This window comes from Zingiber officinale, chromosome 4A (genome assembly GCF_018446385.1).
Source record: "Zingiber officinale cultivar Zhangliang chromosome 4A, Zo_v1.1, whole genome shotgun sequence".
Lineage (NCBI taxonomy): Eukaryota > Viridiplantae > Streptophyta > Magnoliopsida > Zingiberales > Zingiberaceae > Zingiber > Zingiber officinale.
Window position 1 is genome coordinate 71697498 of NC_055992.1, and position 18617 is coordinate 71716114.

The window sequence follows — 18617 nt, forward strand, 5'->3', positions numbered from 1 at the left end:
GTAAGCTTCCCACTTTTCTCTCATTTTCACCATACATTTTTTGCTCTTGATCGACCATCATTGCCATTTTTTCCCTATTACCCGTCTTTATAACTGGATTTTTTTTTCCTATTGCTCGGCTTTCATTGCTGATTTTCCCTGTCTCTCTCACCAATATTTCTGTAAGTTTTGACTTATAAAAATATTAGAAATTGTAGAAACAACTACTACTGCACTGTTAAAAGCTCTTGATCGTGATAGTTTATGATGCAACTATTGTAAAAAGACATGCCATACTTGTAAATGGAGTTGAAAGCTTCATGGAAAAGCTCCCAACCAATAGTGGAGACCTAAAAGAGAATAGATAAGTATTAATAGTTCGATGCATATGACATACACAACAAAATAAAATAGCACCAAAGGAGTCAGGTGGATTCACCATGAAGAGGTTGAGAAGCTTGAGACATTTATTCATTGGTGCATTTTGGATTGTTTCCATCCTCCATTGGATTATATAACTTTTTTCATTTGGATCATGCATTCAAAAGCTAGCGTTTATATGATCCACTCACTAAGTGTCCTTTCCACATATTCCCTCTCTAATAAGAAAATATCCACAACTTATGGAATACTGTAGCAGATTTAGAAGATGTTAAAATAAGTCCATTATTGATCTTAAGAAATGTTCATACTCTGATTATGCGTAGACCTTATCTCTATCCAAAAATTTACTTGAGATTTATGTTGCAATGGGATTATTTATCATAGTTATTAGTTATTGTTATTGTGAATTTCAGAATAAGGATTCAGGAAAGATGATTGGACTAAAGAAAGGAATGAGTTCTACTATTTTGAAATGTTGGGTTAATCAAACATTACTGTGTAAACATGCTAATTACACATGTGCCTTTTCCATTAAGTAATACAAGTCATTTTCCATTTTATCTCATTCACAGTGATTTGGGTTCTTTTACACTAATGTTTCTGGATAAAATGGTTCGTGTTAATCATTAATGATTGTACTTGTGTTGTTACTTGATTACTTAAATAAATCTGATGTTACTAATGTTCTCTTAATTTCTCCCAATTTTTTGTTCCGTGACCTATTTAGGGTCTTTGTCAAAAGGGTTTAAACAGATAATACTAGGGATTATTTTAATTAGGTCTTAACTCATTATCAAAAAGAAGGGATAGTACTTGAGTCATCTTGTGTACACCATAATAAAACATGGTTATATAAAGAAAAAAAATTGTCTTCTTCTATTGTCAACTTGAGTCCTTTTATTCTAGAAAAGCTACGCAAATCTTGTTTTTGGGGAAGCATTTCTGGCTACCGTTTATATTATAAATCATTTTCCATCCTTAGTTTAAGAGTTCAATGAAAATACTCTCAACATTCTATCCAAACATACACATCACAAAAGATCTCGTCCCTTGAATATATGGGTGTCTGCCATTTGTTAATGTGCAGTCAAAACACAGGGAAACTAATCCAAGGGTGTTATAATATGTATCTGTAAGGTATTCTTCAACTACTAATGTTATCATCTTTCCAAAGAAGTTCTTGTAGGGCCGTTATGTGCGCTAGAGGGCGTGGTGGTGAATCGCTCTTTTAAAAACTTATTTTATCTTTTAGAATTAAAGTAAAATATGCTGCGGAAAAATAAGGTCCTAATGATCCATTAGGTGGATCGCTCTAAAAAATTTACCACTATTGACTATGCAAACTTTTCCGTTTCAGTTCATTTTGCTGACCGGATCTAATAAGTCTCATAGACAAACTTTTGGTCGCTTGATCACCAACCACTTTAGCAAACCGTAGCTTACTTCGGCCACATCAACAATCTGAAACTTATCTTTCTCCACATCTGTTGCCATGTTAGCAATCCGAGACTTATCTCTTGCCATGTCAGCACTTTGAAACTAATATTCCTCCACGCTAGCTGCCAAGTTAGCATTCCGATACTTATCTCTTGCACGTCAATATCTTAAGACTTATCTCCTTACCATGTCAGCTTTTCGAGCCTTATCTACTGCCATATTATCTGTTGGTTGATACTCGGAATATCGTACCGGTTCCTTTATACAAAATTTTTGTACAAGTCTTGAACCATTCCTAATAACCTATTGTGTTCTTTAGAAATTAAATTAGGAATTGCAAGTGGAACTTAACATTATTGATTCCAAATTTAACTTATCTGTTCTTAGAGGTTTAGATTTGGATCGCAAACGATACTTAACATTATTGATCCAAATCCACCCATGTTACAAATTCAATTAAATATTAATTTCAAAGATTGGCTTCCAGGTTAAACATGGCGAGGCACTAGGCCTTCTTGGGTATGGGAGCATCCACCACTTCCTAGACAAAGTCTTTCAACGAAATTTAATATTTAATTTCCTTATAGTAACCCTAGGTTTAACCAAAAGGAACAATCGAATCACAAGATCGAAAAAAAAAACAAAAGAACACAAACTCGAATCACAAATTCGAAACCTAGAATTACTAGCCTTTTGTGTTTGGTATTTCAAGATCTAAACAAAAAGATAAACTAGTTATGATGCGGAAACTAATAACTAATTATACCTTTTATAGCTTATAGACCTCACAATCTTTTGCCGTATTCCTCTTCTTATCTCGGACGTCGTGTGGGCGACGATCTACCGAGACAAGAATTCGCCCAAGCTTCCTTCTTCTCCAAGCAAGTTTCGGCCACCACAAAATCTCCAAGAAAAGATGAGGTCCGACCACCACCACCAAGCTCCAAGGGATGCTAGAAACAAAGCCTCCTATCTCTCCTTCTTCCTCTAACAAAATCCGGCCACAAACCAAAACCCTTGAGATGAAGATACCGCCGGCCAAGGAAGAAGAATAGGAGATGGAGAGGAAGAGAGGGGCCGGCCACCAACCAAGGAATAGAGGAACCAAAGAAGATAGATTGTTATAAGGTGAGACACCTCTACCCTCTCTTTTATATTCCTTGGTCTTGGCAAATAAGGAAAGTTTTATTAAAACTTTCTTATTCTCTTTGCCAATGAAAAGAAGGTTTAATAAAATTTTCCTTTCAAACTATGTATGGCCGACCACCTTAATCCCTCCAAATAAGGAAAGTTTTAAACACAAAATTAAAACTTCCTAATTTATTTCCAGAAATTTTAAATAAAATTTCTCTTTTGAAAATTCCCTTCATGGTTGGTCATAAAAGGAAACTTTTATAAATTAAAATTTCTCTATTAAAACATGTGGATGATTTACAAAAAGGAAAGTTTTCTCTAAAATTAAAATCTTCCTTTCAATCTACAAATAAGGAAAGATATCAAATCTTTTCTTTATCTTTTGTAGAAACTATAAAAGGAAAGATTTAATTTTAAAACTCTCTTTTAAAATCATGAGGATGGTTTCATAAAAGGAAAGTTTTATCAAAAATTAAAATCTTCCTTTTAACTACAAATAAGGAAAGATATCAAACCTTTCTCTTAATTTTTTGTAGAAAGCTATAAAAGGAAAGATTTATAATTTTAAAACTCTCTTTTAAAACCATGAGCATGGTTACAAAAAGGAAAGTTTTATCAAAAATTAAAATCTTCCTTTTAACTACAAATAAGGAAAGATATCAAACCTTTCTCTTAATCCTTTGTAGAAAGCTATAAAAGGAAAGATTTAAATTTTAAACTCTCTTTTAAAATCATGATTTCCACATAAGAAAGATTTTAAAAAATAAAATCCTTTTAATTTATTGTGGCCGACCACACCAAGCTTGGGTTCAATCTAGGGTCGGCCACCTTAAGGTGGGTAAGAAGGTGGGTATGTGTGGGTATAATATTTTTAAATAAGAGGCTATGACAGAGACCGAGAAGAGGAATTGGTTTTGGTCTCCCGATGAACTTGAGCTTCCCGTGTTCGCCCCGAACACACAACTCGAGTTCATCAATAATAACTCATACCACTAAAGAGTTATTATTGAACTACCGCACCAATCCCATATTACTATATGGTCTCTTTCTTATTATGAGTATGTTAATCTCCCTATGTTTAAGATATTGAATGCCCACTAATTAAATGAGTTACTGACAACTCTCTTTAATTAATATCTTAGTCCAAGAGTAGTACCACTCAACCTTATTGTCGTGTCGGACTAAGTCCACCTGTAGGGTTTAACATGACAATCCTTATGAGCTCCTCTTGGGGACATTATCAACCTAGATTACTAGGACATAGTTTCATTCTATAATCAACAACACACTATATAAATAATACCATTTCCCAACTTATTGGGCCTATTGATTTATCGAACTAAATCGCACCCTTTGATAAATCAAAGAAATGAATATTAAGTATATGTGCTTGTTATAATATCATGATTAAGAGCACATACTTTCCTAATAACAAAGGTCTTGTTCTTTTATTCAGTCAGTATAAAAAGAACTTACCTTAAATGGTCCAGCTCAATACACTCTCAGTGTACTAGTGTAATTTTATAGTCAAGATAAACTAATACCAAATTACACTACGACTATTCCAATGGTTTGTTCCTATCCATCTTAGTCGTGAGCAACTGTTTATAATTTATAAAGAACTGATAATATTATCTTACACCACACACAATGTTATCTACAATATAAATTAATTGAACAACTACACTTAGTATAAATGTAGACTATTGACCAATTTGATTCTTTATTTCAAAATAAATGTTTACAAAAAGCTAGGCTTTTAGTATACACTTTAACATCATCATGTTGAGAATTTATTCATGCCACATCAGCAACATTGCCACGTCATTTGCCATGTCAGCAAGTTTGTGTTAATCGAGTCATCCGATTATATTTTCCAATTGCCTCATTATTGTGGTTGACTAAAAATCTTTTTCGATTAATTGAAAATTTTAATTTATTTTTGCATCACAAAGTTAGCACAATAAGTATATGTATCATATAATTGATACTATGATAGTCAAAACTGTCTTTGACTTGACTTCGAAACTCCTATTTATTTCTTGGTCAGGTCAACACTTAGTTGTAAACTACCCATGTCTTAGAAATAAGATGTTTCTTCACCATCTTTTTCGCCAAAAGGTCCTCTCCTAGACTTACCTTGCCTGGAGCTTCTTATCTTTGCCAAATGTTTTGTTTTGCTGACCCATTTGGACTTTTACTTCTAGATGTTGGTTCGTTATTCCATCTCAACTTCCCATGCTTGGTGTTTAGTTCTCCTGACCCATTAGGGCTTCTCTTGTTAAGGGAGTTGCATTTGCACACTTAACACGGAAGTTAGATCTTTCAATGCTTAATTTTAAACCCTTTGTCATATGGCAGAGAATGAAATCTTTAGCCGTGTGGCTTAAAACGGACAATTTTTACTGTTCTGATTTAGTTAGGTAAATTTTCTTTATAAAAAATTACTTTGGTTGTTTCTTCAACTTTTAGAGTATTTTTATTATAGACTCTATAAGCTATATTGGTTGTGGAGTACCCTAAAAAGATTTTTGTTGTTGATTTTGATGAAAATTTATCTAAATAGTCTTTAGTGTTTAGTATATCGACTTTACACCCAAATACCTTTAAATAATTTAAGTTAGGAATTTTATTATAATATATTTCATAGGGGGTTTTATTGTAAAATTTATTAATTAATATTTTATTTTGTATATAACATGTTATGTTTATTGCTTCTGCCCAAAATTGGTTACTTAGCTTATATTCGTTTAACATGGTTCTAGTAGTTTATTGTAATGTTCTATTTTTTAGTTCTACTAGACCATTTTATTAGGGAGTTCTAGGACATAAATTCATGATTATATCCATTAGTTCGACAGAATTCGGTAAACTTATGATTTTCAAATTTCCCTATGATCACTTCTAAGTCTTTTAATTTTTGTATCTTTTTCATTTTCTATTAATTTGCAAAAATTATTAAAGGTTTCATCCTTAGTTTTTAGGAATTTTACTCAAGTAAATCTTGAGTAATCGTTAATTATTACTAAGCAGTATTGGTTTCTACTTAGTAACCGGGCCCATGTGAATCTAATAAGTCTAAGTGTAGGAGCTCAAGTATTGAGTTGGTTCGATTTAGGTTTGTTAGTTTATGAGTTGATTTAGTTTGTTTACCTTGTTGACAAGCATTATAAATTGTATTTTCTAAATTTTTTAATTTAGGTGAATCTTTAACTAAGTCATTTTGACTCATTTTGAAATGAGTCTAATGTGAGTGTGACCCAATCTTCTGTGCCCCAATTTGGTTTCCTCTTATTGTATCAAAAGATATTTTAGTGAGGAGGTTGGTAAGTCAATTGTGTAAATATTAGTTTTCCTAATTCCTTTAAGTATAATTTCAGGATTTTCGATATTTTTAATTATACATTTAGAATCAGAAAATGTTACTAAGTAACCAGAGTCACATAGTTGACTAATATTAAGTAAGTTAAACTTAAATTTCTCAACTAATAAGACCTTTCTAATAATGAAATCGGAATTTAATTCAATATTATCTATTCCGATTACCTTAAGTTTTCCGTTGTTGCCAAATGCAACTGACCTTAAGTTATTGAGTTTTAGCTTGGTGAACTTTAATCGACCTTCAGTCATATGTCTAGAACATCCACTATCCAACATCCATTGGTTTAAATCATTATGTTCCTACGCATAAAGTATTTGATTTGGATTCAATAAAAATGGATTATAAGATAGATAGATTGAATTCAATTCCTTAATTTTTCATCTCACCCTGTTTAAGTTGGCAATCATATTATACCTATGGGTGATCGTGAGATAGTTAATTATTTTTTAGTTTGATTTGATTTAGGTTTAATTTGAGTTTGATTGATTTAGGTTTAATTTTAATTTTAAATTTAATTTGGTTTAGGTCTAATTTTAATTTAAGTTTAATTTTAATTTTAAGTTGAGTTTAATTTTAATTTTACTATTTTAACCTAAATCCATCTCACCCTTTTTTAGATTATCAATCAGGAAACTTATGGGTTTTGTGAGATGATTATTTTAATCTTCAATTTAGATTAAAATCTAAGAATTGATTTACATTTGAGTTAGACTAAGGTTTAACAGTTAGTCAATTAAACATTTATTTCAATAATTGACTTTCAGGCTGTGGCGAGACACTAGTCTTCTTGGATATTGGAATAACAACCACTTCTAAACAAATCCTTTTAAAGAAATTAAATATTTAATTTTCTTTCTGAAAATCCTTGGTCTAACTAAACAAATGTTGATCAAGCCTAAGTTTTTATCTATCCTAATCTATGCAGGTATAAGAAAAATAGTAAATCAAGCATCAATCAGGTTTATCTAATGAAAATGGTCTTTCTATTGGCTCCTCCTGGATTATAGCCTCGATAAGGTCTATCAAGGTAGTAGATTTGATCCTTGGGGATCCAATATTAATTAAGTCCAACTTGATTAATTAAGTTGGACTTGGGGATCCATGCTTGGACTACTTTTCTATTTGTTCGATTAACAAGAGACAAATAGGATTTAAATTTACGTTTGACTTTATATCCAAGTCCGGATCGGTTGTATACGACCCTTTGTTTTCCAAGAATTAGGTCAAGGTTCTTTGAACCAAAGTGAACCGTTCCAATGAGTCTCTAAGTTCCTTAACTTGTCTTTTCACGTTAGAATTTTCTTCCTCAAGGTGTTCGACTTGAGTTGAAGTTCTATCTTGAGCCGATTCAGTCAACGAGCTTGGGTTAGTTACTTCCTTGAGGGCTTTGATCTCCTCTTGAAGTGACTTACCGGAGGTTGGACTTAGCTAACTTTTTCGACAAGTAGGAAATTAAGTTACGCGATCTAATTAAAGAGATACTTACATTGGTTTGGGAACTTTTTGAACCGGATACGGATTCGTGACTTCGCTCGGACTCAACTTTCAATTCTGTCTCGGACTCGGATTCGATGACTTGCTCTCTGGTCGGAAGTGCGAGGAAGATTGTCTGTTCGAGATCTCCATTGGAGTCTTTCGATGTGATTCATCCCATGTTGCTTGTAGCACATTCGTTTTTAGTTGTTTCTTCGGTTCCTTTTGGTTTGGACAATTCGCCTTGATGTGTGCCTTCTTGTTACAACCATAGCAAGTGACTTCAGATTTCGTTTTCGAGTTTGGGCTTGGTTGCGTCGTATTTGACTGGATTACCTTTTTGATCTCGTGTTTTGTGAAATCCTTTTTCTTGTACAATTGTCGTACAAGGTTGACGAGTTCGGCGGTGATCTTGTCGTCGTCTTCGGAGTCTGATTCATCTTCGGGCTCGGGTTTGGTTCGACGCTTGATTTTTGGTTCCCGCTTTCTGCTTATACGTGCAACCAAAGAAATCCTTTCTCTACCGGCAGTGCATTAGTTTGTTTGTGAAGTTCAAATTCCGAAAATAGCTTGTTTAATTTAATTAATGAAAGATCTTTAGATACTTTGTAAGCATTTACCATGGATATCTACAAAGTATTCCTTGGAAAGATATTAAGTTCGTACTTGATAATGTCGTGGTTTTCCATTTTCTGCCCGATCGCGTGAAGTCTGTTGAGTAGATTTTGGATTCGAACGTGTAGTTGACTTGCCGATTCGCCATCATGCATTTTGATGTTATACAATTTATTAAGAATTAAATCTCTTACTTACCTTAGTGTTGGAGGTGCCTTTGTGCAGCTTGATTCGCTTTTGCCATAACTCCTGGGCACTGTTGAAGGGACCGACTCGGTTCAATTCTTCTTTGGTTAATCCACATTGGAGGGTATGGGTTACTTTGGCGTTGACCTTGATCTTCTTCCAGTTTTCGCACGAAATTGGTTTTCCATTGTCGCTGAGTGGAAGCGCGAAGCCGGTTTAGATGATAATCCATCTTTCGACTTGCGTTTTGAGGTGATACTCCATTCGGCTCTTCTAGTAGCTGAAATCCTCACCGGAGAATAGTGGTGGCCATGCAGTGTTGTAGTCTTCTTGGTGGGCCATTTAGAAAAAGTCTCTTGTAAAGAAAAAACAATGAAACTTATTCCAAGACTCAGTCTTGGATTAGTAGTATGGTAGGAAAATAAGGTAACAAATCGGCTCGATGTTGCACCAATTTTGAGAAAATATTCAATGAATCAACAAATTTATTAGGAGAGGTTATTAGACCAATCCTGACTTATAGCAAAAATTTAACGAATGAAAAAGCGACGAAAAAATGCTCGAATGATAGTTGTACCGATTCAAAGCGGCCCCACTCTTATACTAATTGTAGGATTGGGATGTGCTAGGGGTTGAATAGTGTTCGCGGCTTTCACACTTTTTGGAAAACAGATAATAACACGCAGAGGAAATAAAGAGATAAACAAAACGACACAAGTTGGTTTTACTTAGTTCGGAGCACGACTCCTATTTTGAGTGTTTACTTTGGGCAATTCACTATCAATCTGTCAAATTACAAAGACAAGTACAATCAATTACAATGGAATAGATTAAGTGCTATGACAGTAAACTATACCGACGCCTTGAGAGAGTTGTAGATGGGAGCTTTCGGTCGTCGGAGTAGTGTTACGGCTTCGTGAATTTATCTTTGGAGCAGCGCGCAATCGAGAGATCATAAGAATTCGTTTTCTTGAGCATATGGTCGAGGAGTCCTTTTTTGGACTATTGAAGGGGCCTTCAACTCCAATAAAGGCGTCTTGAACTCCAATAAAGGCGCCTTCAACTAGGATAGTTATCTCAAAATACTCGATGTCGAAAACCTCCGTTGTATGCGCTGTTTATCCATCCGAAGGCACCTTTAACTCATGGAAGACACCTTTCATTCAGCATCTAAGGCGCCTTCAAGCGCCTGGAAGGCGCCTTCGCGCCTTTTTGCGTGGGCTTTCGGCCAAGCCTTCGGAGGCGCCTCCAACACCTTCGGAAGCGCCTTGAGCTTCATCCGAGCCTTTTATGTCCTTATTGTTCCCTTAACGGGGAATGCACCCTCACCTACTCCTCTTAGGAGAAATTACCTTTTGCCAGATCGGTCGTCCAGATCGTCTGGACTTTTGCTCAACATCCGAGGTTTCAGGATTTTTTCGCTAGACGTCTGATCCCGGGCCTAGCTAGTCTTCCGCCTGTCCAGGACTTCCACCTAGAATCTGCGATCCTAGGACTTCGCCTGACGTCCTCGACCTGCTAAGACTTCGCCTAGTTCTCGGACTAGGATTTCGTTGTCTAGGACTTTCCTTTGCCTAAGATCACTTAGAACTTTCCTGCACACTTAGTTCAACTTGTTAGATCACAAGACAACTTAACTTTGAACTCCTTTGCCATTATCAAAACACAAGTTCGATCGTTTGGTGCTCCCTGCACCAACAGGTATGATTGAAATACGTGCTTCATGAGATTTATAAAGATCGTTGGGGCATTTGTCACCTCGAATGGCATCACCAGGAACTTATAATGCCCATAACGGGTCCGAAATCTTGTCTTATGCACATCTGCTTCCTTTACCCTCAACTGATGATACCCTGACTGAAGATCTATCTTTGAGAATATCGAAGCTCCTTGCAACTGGTCAAATAAATTTTCGATCCTTGGAAATGGGTATTTATTTTTCACTATCACTATGTTCAGCTCTTGATAGTCGATATAGAGTCTCATGCTTCCTTTTTTCTTCTTTACAAAAAGCACTGGTGCTCCCCTTGGGAAGAAACTGGGGTAAATAAATCCCTTATTTAACAACTTTTGAATTTGATCTTTCAGTTCTTTTATTTCTGTAGGTGCTAGCCGATACAGTACCTTACCTTGCATAAATACAAGAGATAATGTGCGGAATTTGTCTATTCTTGATTGCCTCAAAGGTAAACAGTTTCCCTCCGGGGGGTCAGATCTGTCGGAAATCCGAACATACTCCGCGGCAGATAGGTCTCCTTGTCGGAGACTCATGAACTCCCTCTTCATCTTTGACTGCATGCCTGCTGTGAAGTGTTTCTCGTAGAACATCTTTTTCAACCCCTCCCATGTTAAGGTGTTCAAGTCAACTGACTTCTTTGCTCCTTCTCACCATAATGAAGCATCCTTCTTTAGTAAATAGGTGGTGCAATGCACCTTGTTTGCATCTGTTATATCAATAAACTTGAATATTGCTTCCAGTGCTCTAATCCATCCCTCTGCCTCGAATGGTTATGTAGTGCCAGAGAAATCCTTGGGATCCATCCTCCTGAAGCGTTCGTATATTGTTTCTAGTCAAATCCTGCGAGTAGTTTCAGCGTGTTGCTCTGACAGTCTCACCATACCTTCTAGCATACTGGTGCGCTAGTGTTTGAGGGAGGAGGCGGAGGAGGCAGTGCCTCATGCGTCGCCTCTGATGGAGGCGGAGGCGGTGGCGTCTCCTCATGCCTCCCCTCCTCCGACACTCTAGTCCTCCTCATGTACCACCTAGGGGGCATCTCTGTACATATCCAAACTGAAAAAAGAAACAACACAAAAATCACATGCATAAATGAGGGTCTTATCGTTAAGTTCTTGCATTTCCCAGAGTACTTATTTGAGCATAAAGAAAATATATACACTAAACTTTTAAACATATAAACATTGAGGCTTAACTTCTTGAGCTTCCCGTAACCGGCAGTAGGCACAACCCTTAGTCAGAACCGTTCACTCTGATATCAACTAAAACACACTCAAGTTTTTACCATTCATAACTATCTAGTCAAAATATGTGTCTAAACCGAGATCAGTTTTGACTCCAACCAAATTAAACATACATCATAATAATAGAATGAGGAAAAAGACACTCCAATGTAAAAGAAACAACCCAAATATAAAACAAGTCAGTACATGGACTCAGGACAATAGAAAGAACTTAAACCGTCTTCCTCAACAAAAATAAACAACTTAGGCTAAAGCAAACCAATGTCCTAATGTATATGGAACTTAGTCTTCTAGAAAAGTGTCATCGGGTGTGCACAGCCAAATACGAGCGAGCTCATCCATCAAGTCCCTCCGTCTTCTCATTACCTACACCATAGGATTTAGTGAGTCTAAAGATTCAACAAATTTAAACATTTTAAGAAATAAACATACATTTACATGGTTTTCAATATATATATATTTTTAAGTGAATTATTTGTATCATCCTATCATCTCACATCTATGTTTAGAAAATAGTGAAAGTCATTGTGAGATGAAGTAAGGTAACCTCTACTTAGCCTTCTTTATCATGAATTTCTATCAAGGCTAAGTGCTCCCTCTTAAGGTCTCAAATCAATCATTTTTCAAAGATTTGAATTATGATTTCAATGGTTGACTAACCCAAAATCCTCTAACCCTTGAGGATTGACTTTGACACCCAATAGAAATTCTTTCTAATTGGGTTTACCAAATACTCCTTAGGAATCCATTTCCTATCTATGGTCTTTGTCTTGGGTTGCCCCCTAACAATTAGACAATGATAGACTTTTTCATTGTTGGATTCCTTATACCCTAAACCCTTTTTGTTAAAATTTGCCCTTTGGCTCCCAATAATCATGTTTAGGGTTTTAGAGCCATTTTCAAATTTTTTAAGGGTATTGGTAAGGTATTCTACCTTTTCCCTTAAGGCCTTATTTTCTTCTAATAAACATGAATCATTTGAATTTAAAGAAGAAGCATGCATATCATTGTCCTTAGAACACATGAATTTTAATTTTTCTTCAAGCATGTAAATATCATGTTTCAAAGACTTATTTTTCCTTTTAGCCTTAAACAAATCATCATTTGTACTTGTAATAATTTTAATTAAAACATGAGGAGGTAGATTATGTACCTTACTTACCGAGAAGTCCGAATCAGAAGTTTGAGCTCCCTTCTTCATCTTCACTTGAGCTCCTTCCTTCTTGTCTTTCGGATGAGGTGGAGGTAATGTCATCAACTCCCATTAATGCAAAGTGGGAGACATGATGTTCTTCTTCCTCCGATGATGATGGATCATCCCATGTAGCCTTTAGGTTTTTAACCTTCTTCCCCTTTTCTTTTGACTTCTTCTCTTCCTTCTTATTTTCTTCTTTCTTCTTCAACAGAGGACAATCATCCCTCATGTGTCTTTTTCCTTGGGAATTATAGCAAATGACCTTCCTATTTCTACTCTTGCCCCTTGAACTTCTCCTAGCATGTGATTTGTTTGTAGAAAAAGATTTAAATGTTTTTCTCATCTTCCTTACCTTATATGTCTCTTGATCGCTATCCATTGAGGCACTTGACTCCTCGGAATCGGAAGATGATGGAGATGGAGCTTTCTTCTTCTTCCCCTTTTCTTTGTTTGCCACAAGGGCTACTTCTCTTGATCTTTCTCCATCTAGCCCTTCAACTCGTGTCTCATGAAGCTCCATCGTGGAAAAGAATTCATCTAGAGAGCTCTTCTCTAGGTCCTTTGAAATATAGAATGAGTCTACAATTGAGCTCCATGTTGAGTTTCTTGGGAAAGCATTGATGGCTTTTATTATGATGATTGGTTTGTAAGTGTCTCTCCTACACTTGTTAGTCCATTTAAAATTTCCTTGATTCTAGAATGCAAAATTGATACCTTTTCTCCTTTTTCAAGCTTGATATTGATGAGTTGAGCTCGAAGGAGGTCTCTTCTTGCTAATTTTGCTTCCGATGTTCCTTCATAAAGCTCCACTAGTTTCTCCCACAAGTCCTTTGCGCTTGTGTAGTTTCCAATCCTAGTCACTTCTTGTTGGGGAAGAACAATTTAAAATTTTCTTAATTCTAGAATGTAAAATTGATACCTTTTCTCCTTTTTCAAGCTTGATATTAGTGAGTTGAGTTCGAAGGAGGTCTCTTCTTGCTAATTTTGCTTCCGATGTTCCTTCATAAAGCTCCACTAGTTTCTCCCACAAGTCCTTGGCGCTTGTGTAGTTTCGAATCCTAGTCACTTCTTGTTGGGGAAGAACATTTAGTAGGTGATGCATTGCCTTTGAGTTTGCTAAATGCTCTTCCTTTTGCTTCTTGGTCCATTTTGTTATGTCGATTGTCTCATTGCGTTCATCCTTAAGTGATTCAAAACCACTTCTCATGATTAGCATTATAACAAAATCGGTATCGAAAAATATTTCCATTCTTTTCTTCTACCAAGAGAAATCTCCTTCGAATTTGGGTGGATGAATACTTGAGCTGACCATTTGATGATGTTGCTCTTCTTGGCGATTAGTCTGATCAAGAGCGTCCTCGCTCTGATACCACTTGTAAGTGATCGATGGTCGGCTTGAAAGAGAGTTGGATAGCTAGGTCACCCCCAAATCGATTGCTTCTCCTACAAAGTTAGTGCGCAAGCGGAAATACAATTAACTAATGAAAATAATAACGAAAGAATACCAAATCGCTAACAAGCTCGATGTAACGTGGTTCGGAGATTGCTTGCTCCTACTCCACGACGTATCCTTGAGGTGGACGAACCCTTGATCCTTCGGTGGATCAATCCCCGGCAATCTCCGGCTAGAGCTTTCTCCTTCTCGGTGGAGCAAATCTCTCACAAAGGATCTCTTTCTCTTTACAATGATGAAGTTTAGGTTTGGGAGGAAGAGAGTAGATTTGGAAGCTTTGGGCAAAGACTAGGAGTTATTCAATAAGCATGAGTAACCTTCTTCAAGCCCCAAAACTTCCTATAAATAAAAGGAGAGAGTTGATCATCACATCAACTCAACCCCGACATCAGTCGACTGGTCCATGCACAGTCGACTGATGTAGCCGTTAGACACGGCCAACGACTCTCTGCAGAAGCCATCCTTTGCCAACGGCCATATACCAGTCGACTGGTCATGGGACTAGTCGACTGGTCCCCTTAGCCGAAGAGCACATAAGCATTCTGTGCTTTCTGTGAAATTGGATCAGTCGACTGGTCCATTACATTCTCACACACTCATCCTTTCCGGAGTCACTTTTGAAGTCCTCTTCCTCGGCCTTTGTCCCTCAGATGCACCCGAGCCTGCGGCTCCTCTCTGTGCCATCCTTCACGTTGTCTTGAAGTTCACTTCCCTCGGCTCCACTCCATTGCTTCTCGTCCAGCGGTCACTCGGATGTCTTCCATACCATCCTTCACCGATTCTAGGATCTGAGCCCTTGGATGAGCTTTCCAATCTTGGCCGCACCAAGTTCCTCACGTGTTTCACCAAGTCCTGCAAGACTCAAACACATATCAAACACATATGAAAGCCTAACTTAAACTCTTTGACACACACATCAAAACCATGATCATACCGATCAAACTTGGGTCGATTGCACCAACAGATATTGTATGTGCCAAGTATGATTTTAAATCTTGTACTACGTTGAGCGAAACATGTTATTCAGACAAATTATCGAAACTTGATACTGTTCAACTCAGACAATCCAATATCTTTTTGTTCAAAGACTGAAGCTATGACACAACTCAAAATTTTGAACCTTAGTGTCCAATGGTATAATGATATGTTTCAATTGTTTCGCGTTGTACGGTATGAGATTTCAAATCATGTTGTATAGTAGACTTAGAAATAAGGACTTTACATTTAATTTATCAGCCCAGTAGGTGCAATTTTCATTTTCTATATCTATAATTAGGGGGCACTTTATCATGAAAACCCTTTTTTTATTTATTCACAATATGGAGATCTTGCGATGAGCATATACTTATATTTTCAACAATTCTTATATATACAGCAAATGTTCTATGGTGCCAGATTTGACTGTATTTCAATCCCTTTTTTGATTTTTTGCACAGACAGGCATTACTCAGAAAATATATAGTGTGTCTCCCACATCAAAAAAATCACAAAAGCCTCTCCTATACTATACAACCAAAAAAAGAAAGAAAGCAAAAGCAAAAGCCTCTCCTATAAGACAATTATACCCCACCCCCCACCAAAAAAAAAATAGTAAAGAAATTTAACAAGAGTATCCATATCTTAAGAAGGGGAGCCTTGGTGCAACGGTAAAGCTGTTGTCATGTGACCAAAAAGGTCACGGGTTCAAATCCTGGAAACAGTCTCTTGCAAAAAGCAGGGTAAGGCTGCGTACAATGGATCCTTCCCCGGGACCCCGCATAGCGGGAGCTTCGTGCACCGGACTACCCTTTATCCATATCTCAAGATCAATTCACAGTCCTTCAAGAGAACACCCATATTCAATTGCCAAATAACATTTAAACACATGAATAGCAGTTGCAACCTTCTTGATAGAACTAACAACCTACAAACAATTGGACAGACCCGAGATTAGCACGGGAATAGGTTTAGGAGATAGCAGCAGCTCAACAAATTTCTTTTGTTTCAGAATTTTAACACTTGTGTTCATGAATATTTACTTTTGGTTGAATTTGGACTTCTTTGGTTGCTTCATGGATTCTAGTATTTCTTTTCTAATTTTGGGATTCCTTTTTTACTTTTTATTAATGAATTGTGTTTCCGAATGGACAAGATGGAAACATAATGTTTTTTATGTTGAATATTACCTTGCTATTAGTTATTCTTAAGAAATTAAACTAATGATTTCTTTAACTTTTCTTTTCCACTTTCTTCTAATACTTGTTTCTTTTCTTGTATTTCGTTTATTATATGACCAAAGTGAAAAATTCTCCTTAATTTAAATAAATTCTTGTCTTATATTAAAAATTTGGTCATATCAATTGTGTTGTTGTTTCTCATTGATTTTTATCAAGACAGTTTAATTTCTTTGATATATATGTTGCACAACTTCTATTATAACCATGGTTTAAAATTTTGTTCCATGTCGAGTGAAACAGGTGAAATTTCATTCCGCTCGGCATTGGAACCACAACTAGAACTGGTATAGAGGCTGGAATTGACACCATGGACCTCTATAGGGTTGCAGGCATACTTTGGTGACTTAGGTTAAAATTTTAAATGTTTAGGTTAATAATTTTCATTAACTCCTACATATAAATAGGATAACCTAAATAGACTTAATAAAACTCTAATAAAATTATCTTATTAATTTAATATATATATATATATATATATATATATATATATATATTTATTTATTTATTTTAATTTAAAAAATATATACTAAAATTTTTGTTTTATTTATTTATTTATCATATAGAAGAGCAGCGATCTCATATTTTTTTCTTTTTAAAAAAGTATTTTTTTTTAATTTTTAATTAATATATTTTATATTTTTAAAATACTGAAACTATTCGGCATGACACAATACCAAAATCATATTGTTCCGGTTAGAGATCGAAACCCGGACATGGGTCAAATTTCAAAGCATGACTATAACTATTCTTTTGTCAAAAGTATATTTATGGTCATATGTATTGATTGATAAGACATCATTTTTGGGAGCGGTATTCTATTCAACACTTTTATTGCCATAAAATATTCTTTTCAAGGTCATTTTTGAATAACATATTTTCTGCATTTAGCTTAGTCTTAAACGTTAAAAAGATTATGCTAGGTTTAGCCATATCTGTGTTTTCCTTTAGGAAGTCTGAACTTTAGATATTTAGTTTCTTAGCTTTTTTACTAAATGCCCTTGCTAACGTAGATTGTTGCTGATAACTTGTTTTGATTGGTATGCTTTTTAGATCTAACAGCATCTCATTGATTTTTCCTTAGTTGTAGCTACGGTTAGAGTTTAGAAGAAATTTTTTAAGCCTGATTGGCTATGTTTGTCTCATAGGTCTTGCAATTCTTATCTTGGAAGTCCTCTATATATTCAGATAATCCCTGCTATTGGGATCATTGCTTTTGCTCTATGGTTTCTTGGGCCATTGATGCGTTATCTGAGAAGCCATTTTCGTGTAAGAATTATGGATGATTTTTGTCTCTCTCTCTTTTCCTTTCTATATTATCTTTTTTCTACAAATTTTTATACTACTATGTTTTTTTATTAATGCTGTTAACAGAATGACACTAACTGGAAAAAGAGTAGAGCATACCATATTTCCACCTCGTATGTTCAACCACTGTTGCTTTGGTCTGGAACCATTATTCTCTGCAGGTTTGCTGAATTACTTGTAAAAAAGGCATCCTTATTCTTTTCTCATTTTAATCAAAAGCTGTACCCTTGCAGCATTCTTGATCGTGTAGTTCTACCCTTAGAAGCAAGCCAAGCAGTTAAAATACGTTTTCTGAACTTTGTTAAGTCTTTATCAACAGTGTTGACAGTTGCCTATTGTCTGTCAAGGTGAGTACACAGTTTTATGAGAATTGCTATACATGATATTGCAATTGGATTGCTGTTGCAGCTCCTGCTGGTACATATTATTTGACTTGCATGATTGTGTAGACACATTGTGTTTTCTTTCCTTTTGTGAGTAAACTGGACAAGGCCAAAAGTTGAATTCAGGAACGTTGAATTAAAATATAGAAGTCTCAGTTTTTATTTCTAGTTTGCATCTTAAGGAATTAGAAGGTACATATTAGTAAATTGTAAATTGTAAATTTGTAAGTGATCTCAAATAGTTGGAGATGGGGTAAAGTTGATTGTCTTACCATTTACTTCAAATTAGCGTTACTCAAGAGTAAAGGAAGCAATTTATATATTTATGTTAATCTCCTTGAAGCCGGAACAGTAAAGTTGCTGCCATGTGACCTTGAGGTCACGAGTTCAAGTTGCGGAGAAAAGCCTTTTGCAAAATGCAAAGTACTAGATTTGATTGACTCAACCTCCCCGACCTCCCTATATAAGTTGATTTAATATTTTTTTTAACACAAGT

General features: G+C 35.7%; 1 protein-coding gene across 4 annotated transcripts in view; it reads left to right on the forward strand.

Moving 5' to 3' along the window:
* Nucleotides 1-18617, forward strand: part of LOC121969985 (mechanosensitive ion channel protein 2, chloroplastic-like) — a 50049-nt gene that overhangs the window by 8872 nt on the left and 22560 nt on the right. For 2 of the 4 annotated variants that reach the window (XM_042520358.1, XM_042520359.1), the window contains 3 exons: nucleotides 17579-17699; nucleotides 17805-17899; nucleotides 17972-18085. In XM_042520358.1, the coding sequence (XP_042376292.1) occupies nucleotides 17579-17699; nucleotides 17805-17899; nucleotides 17972-18085 (330 nt within the window). Of the gene's footprint in view, nucleotides 1-17578; nucleotides 17700-17804; nucleotides 18086-18617 lie in introns of all 4 variants that reach the window. The other 2 variants (XM_042520355.1, XM_042520356.1) reach the window with 1 other exon arrangement.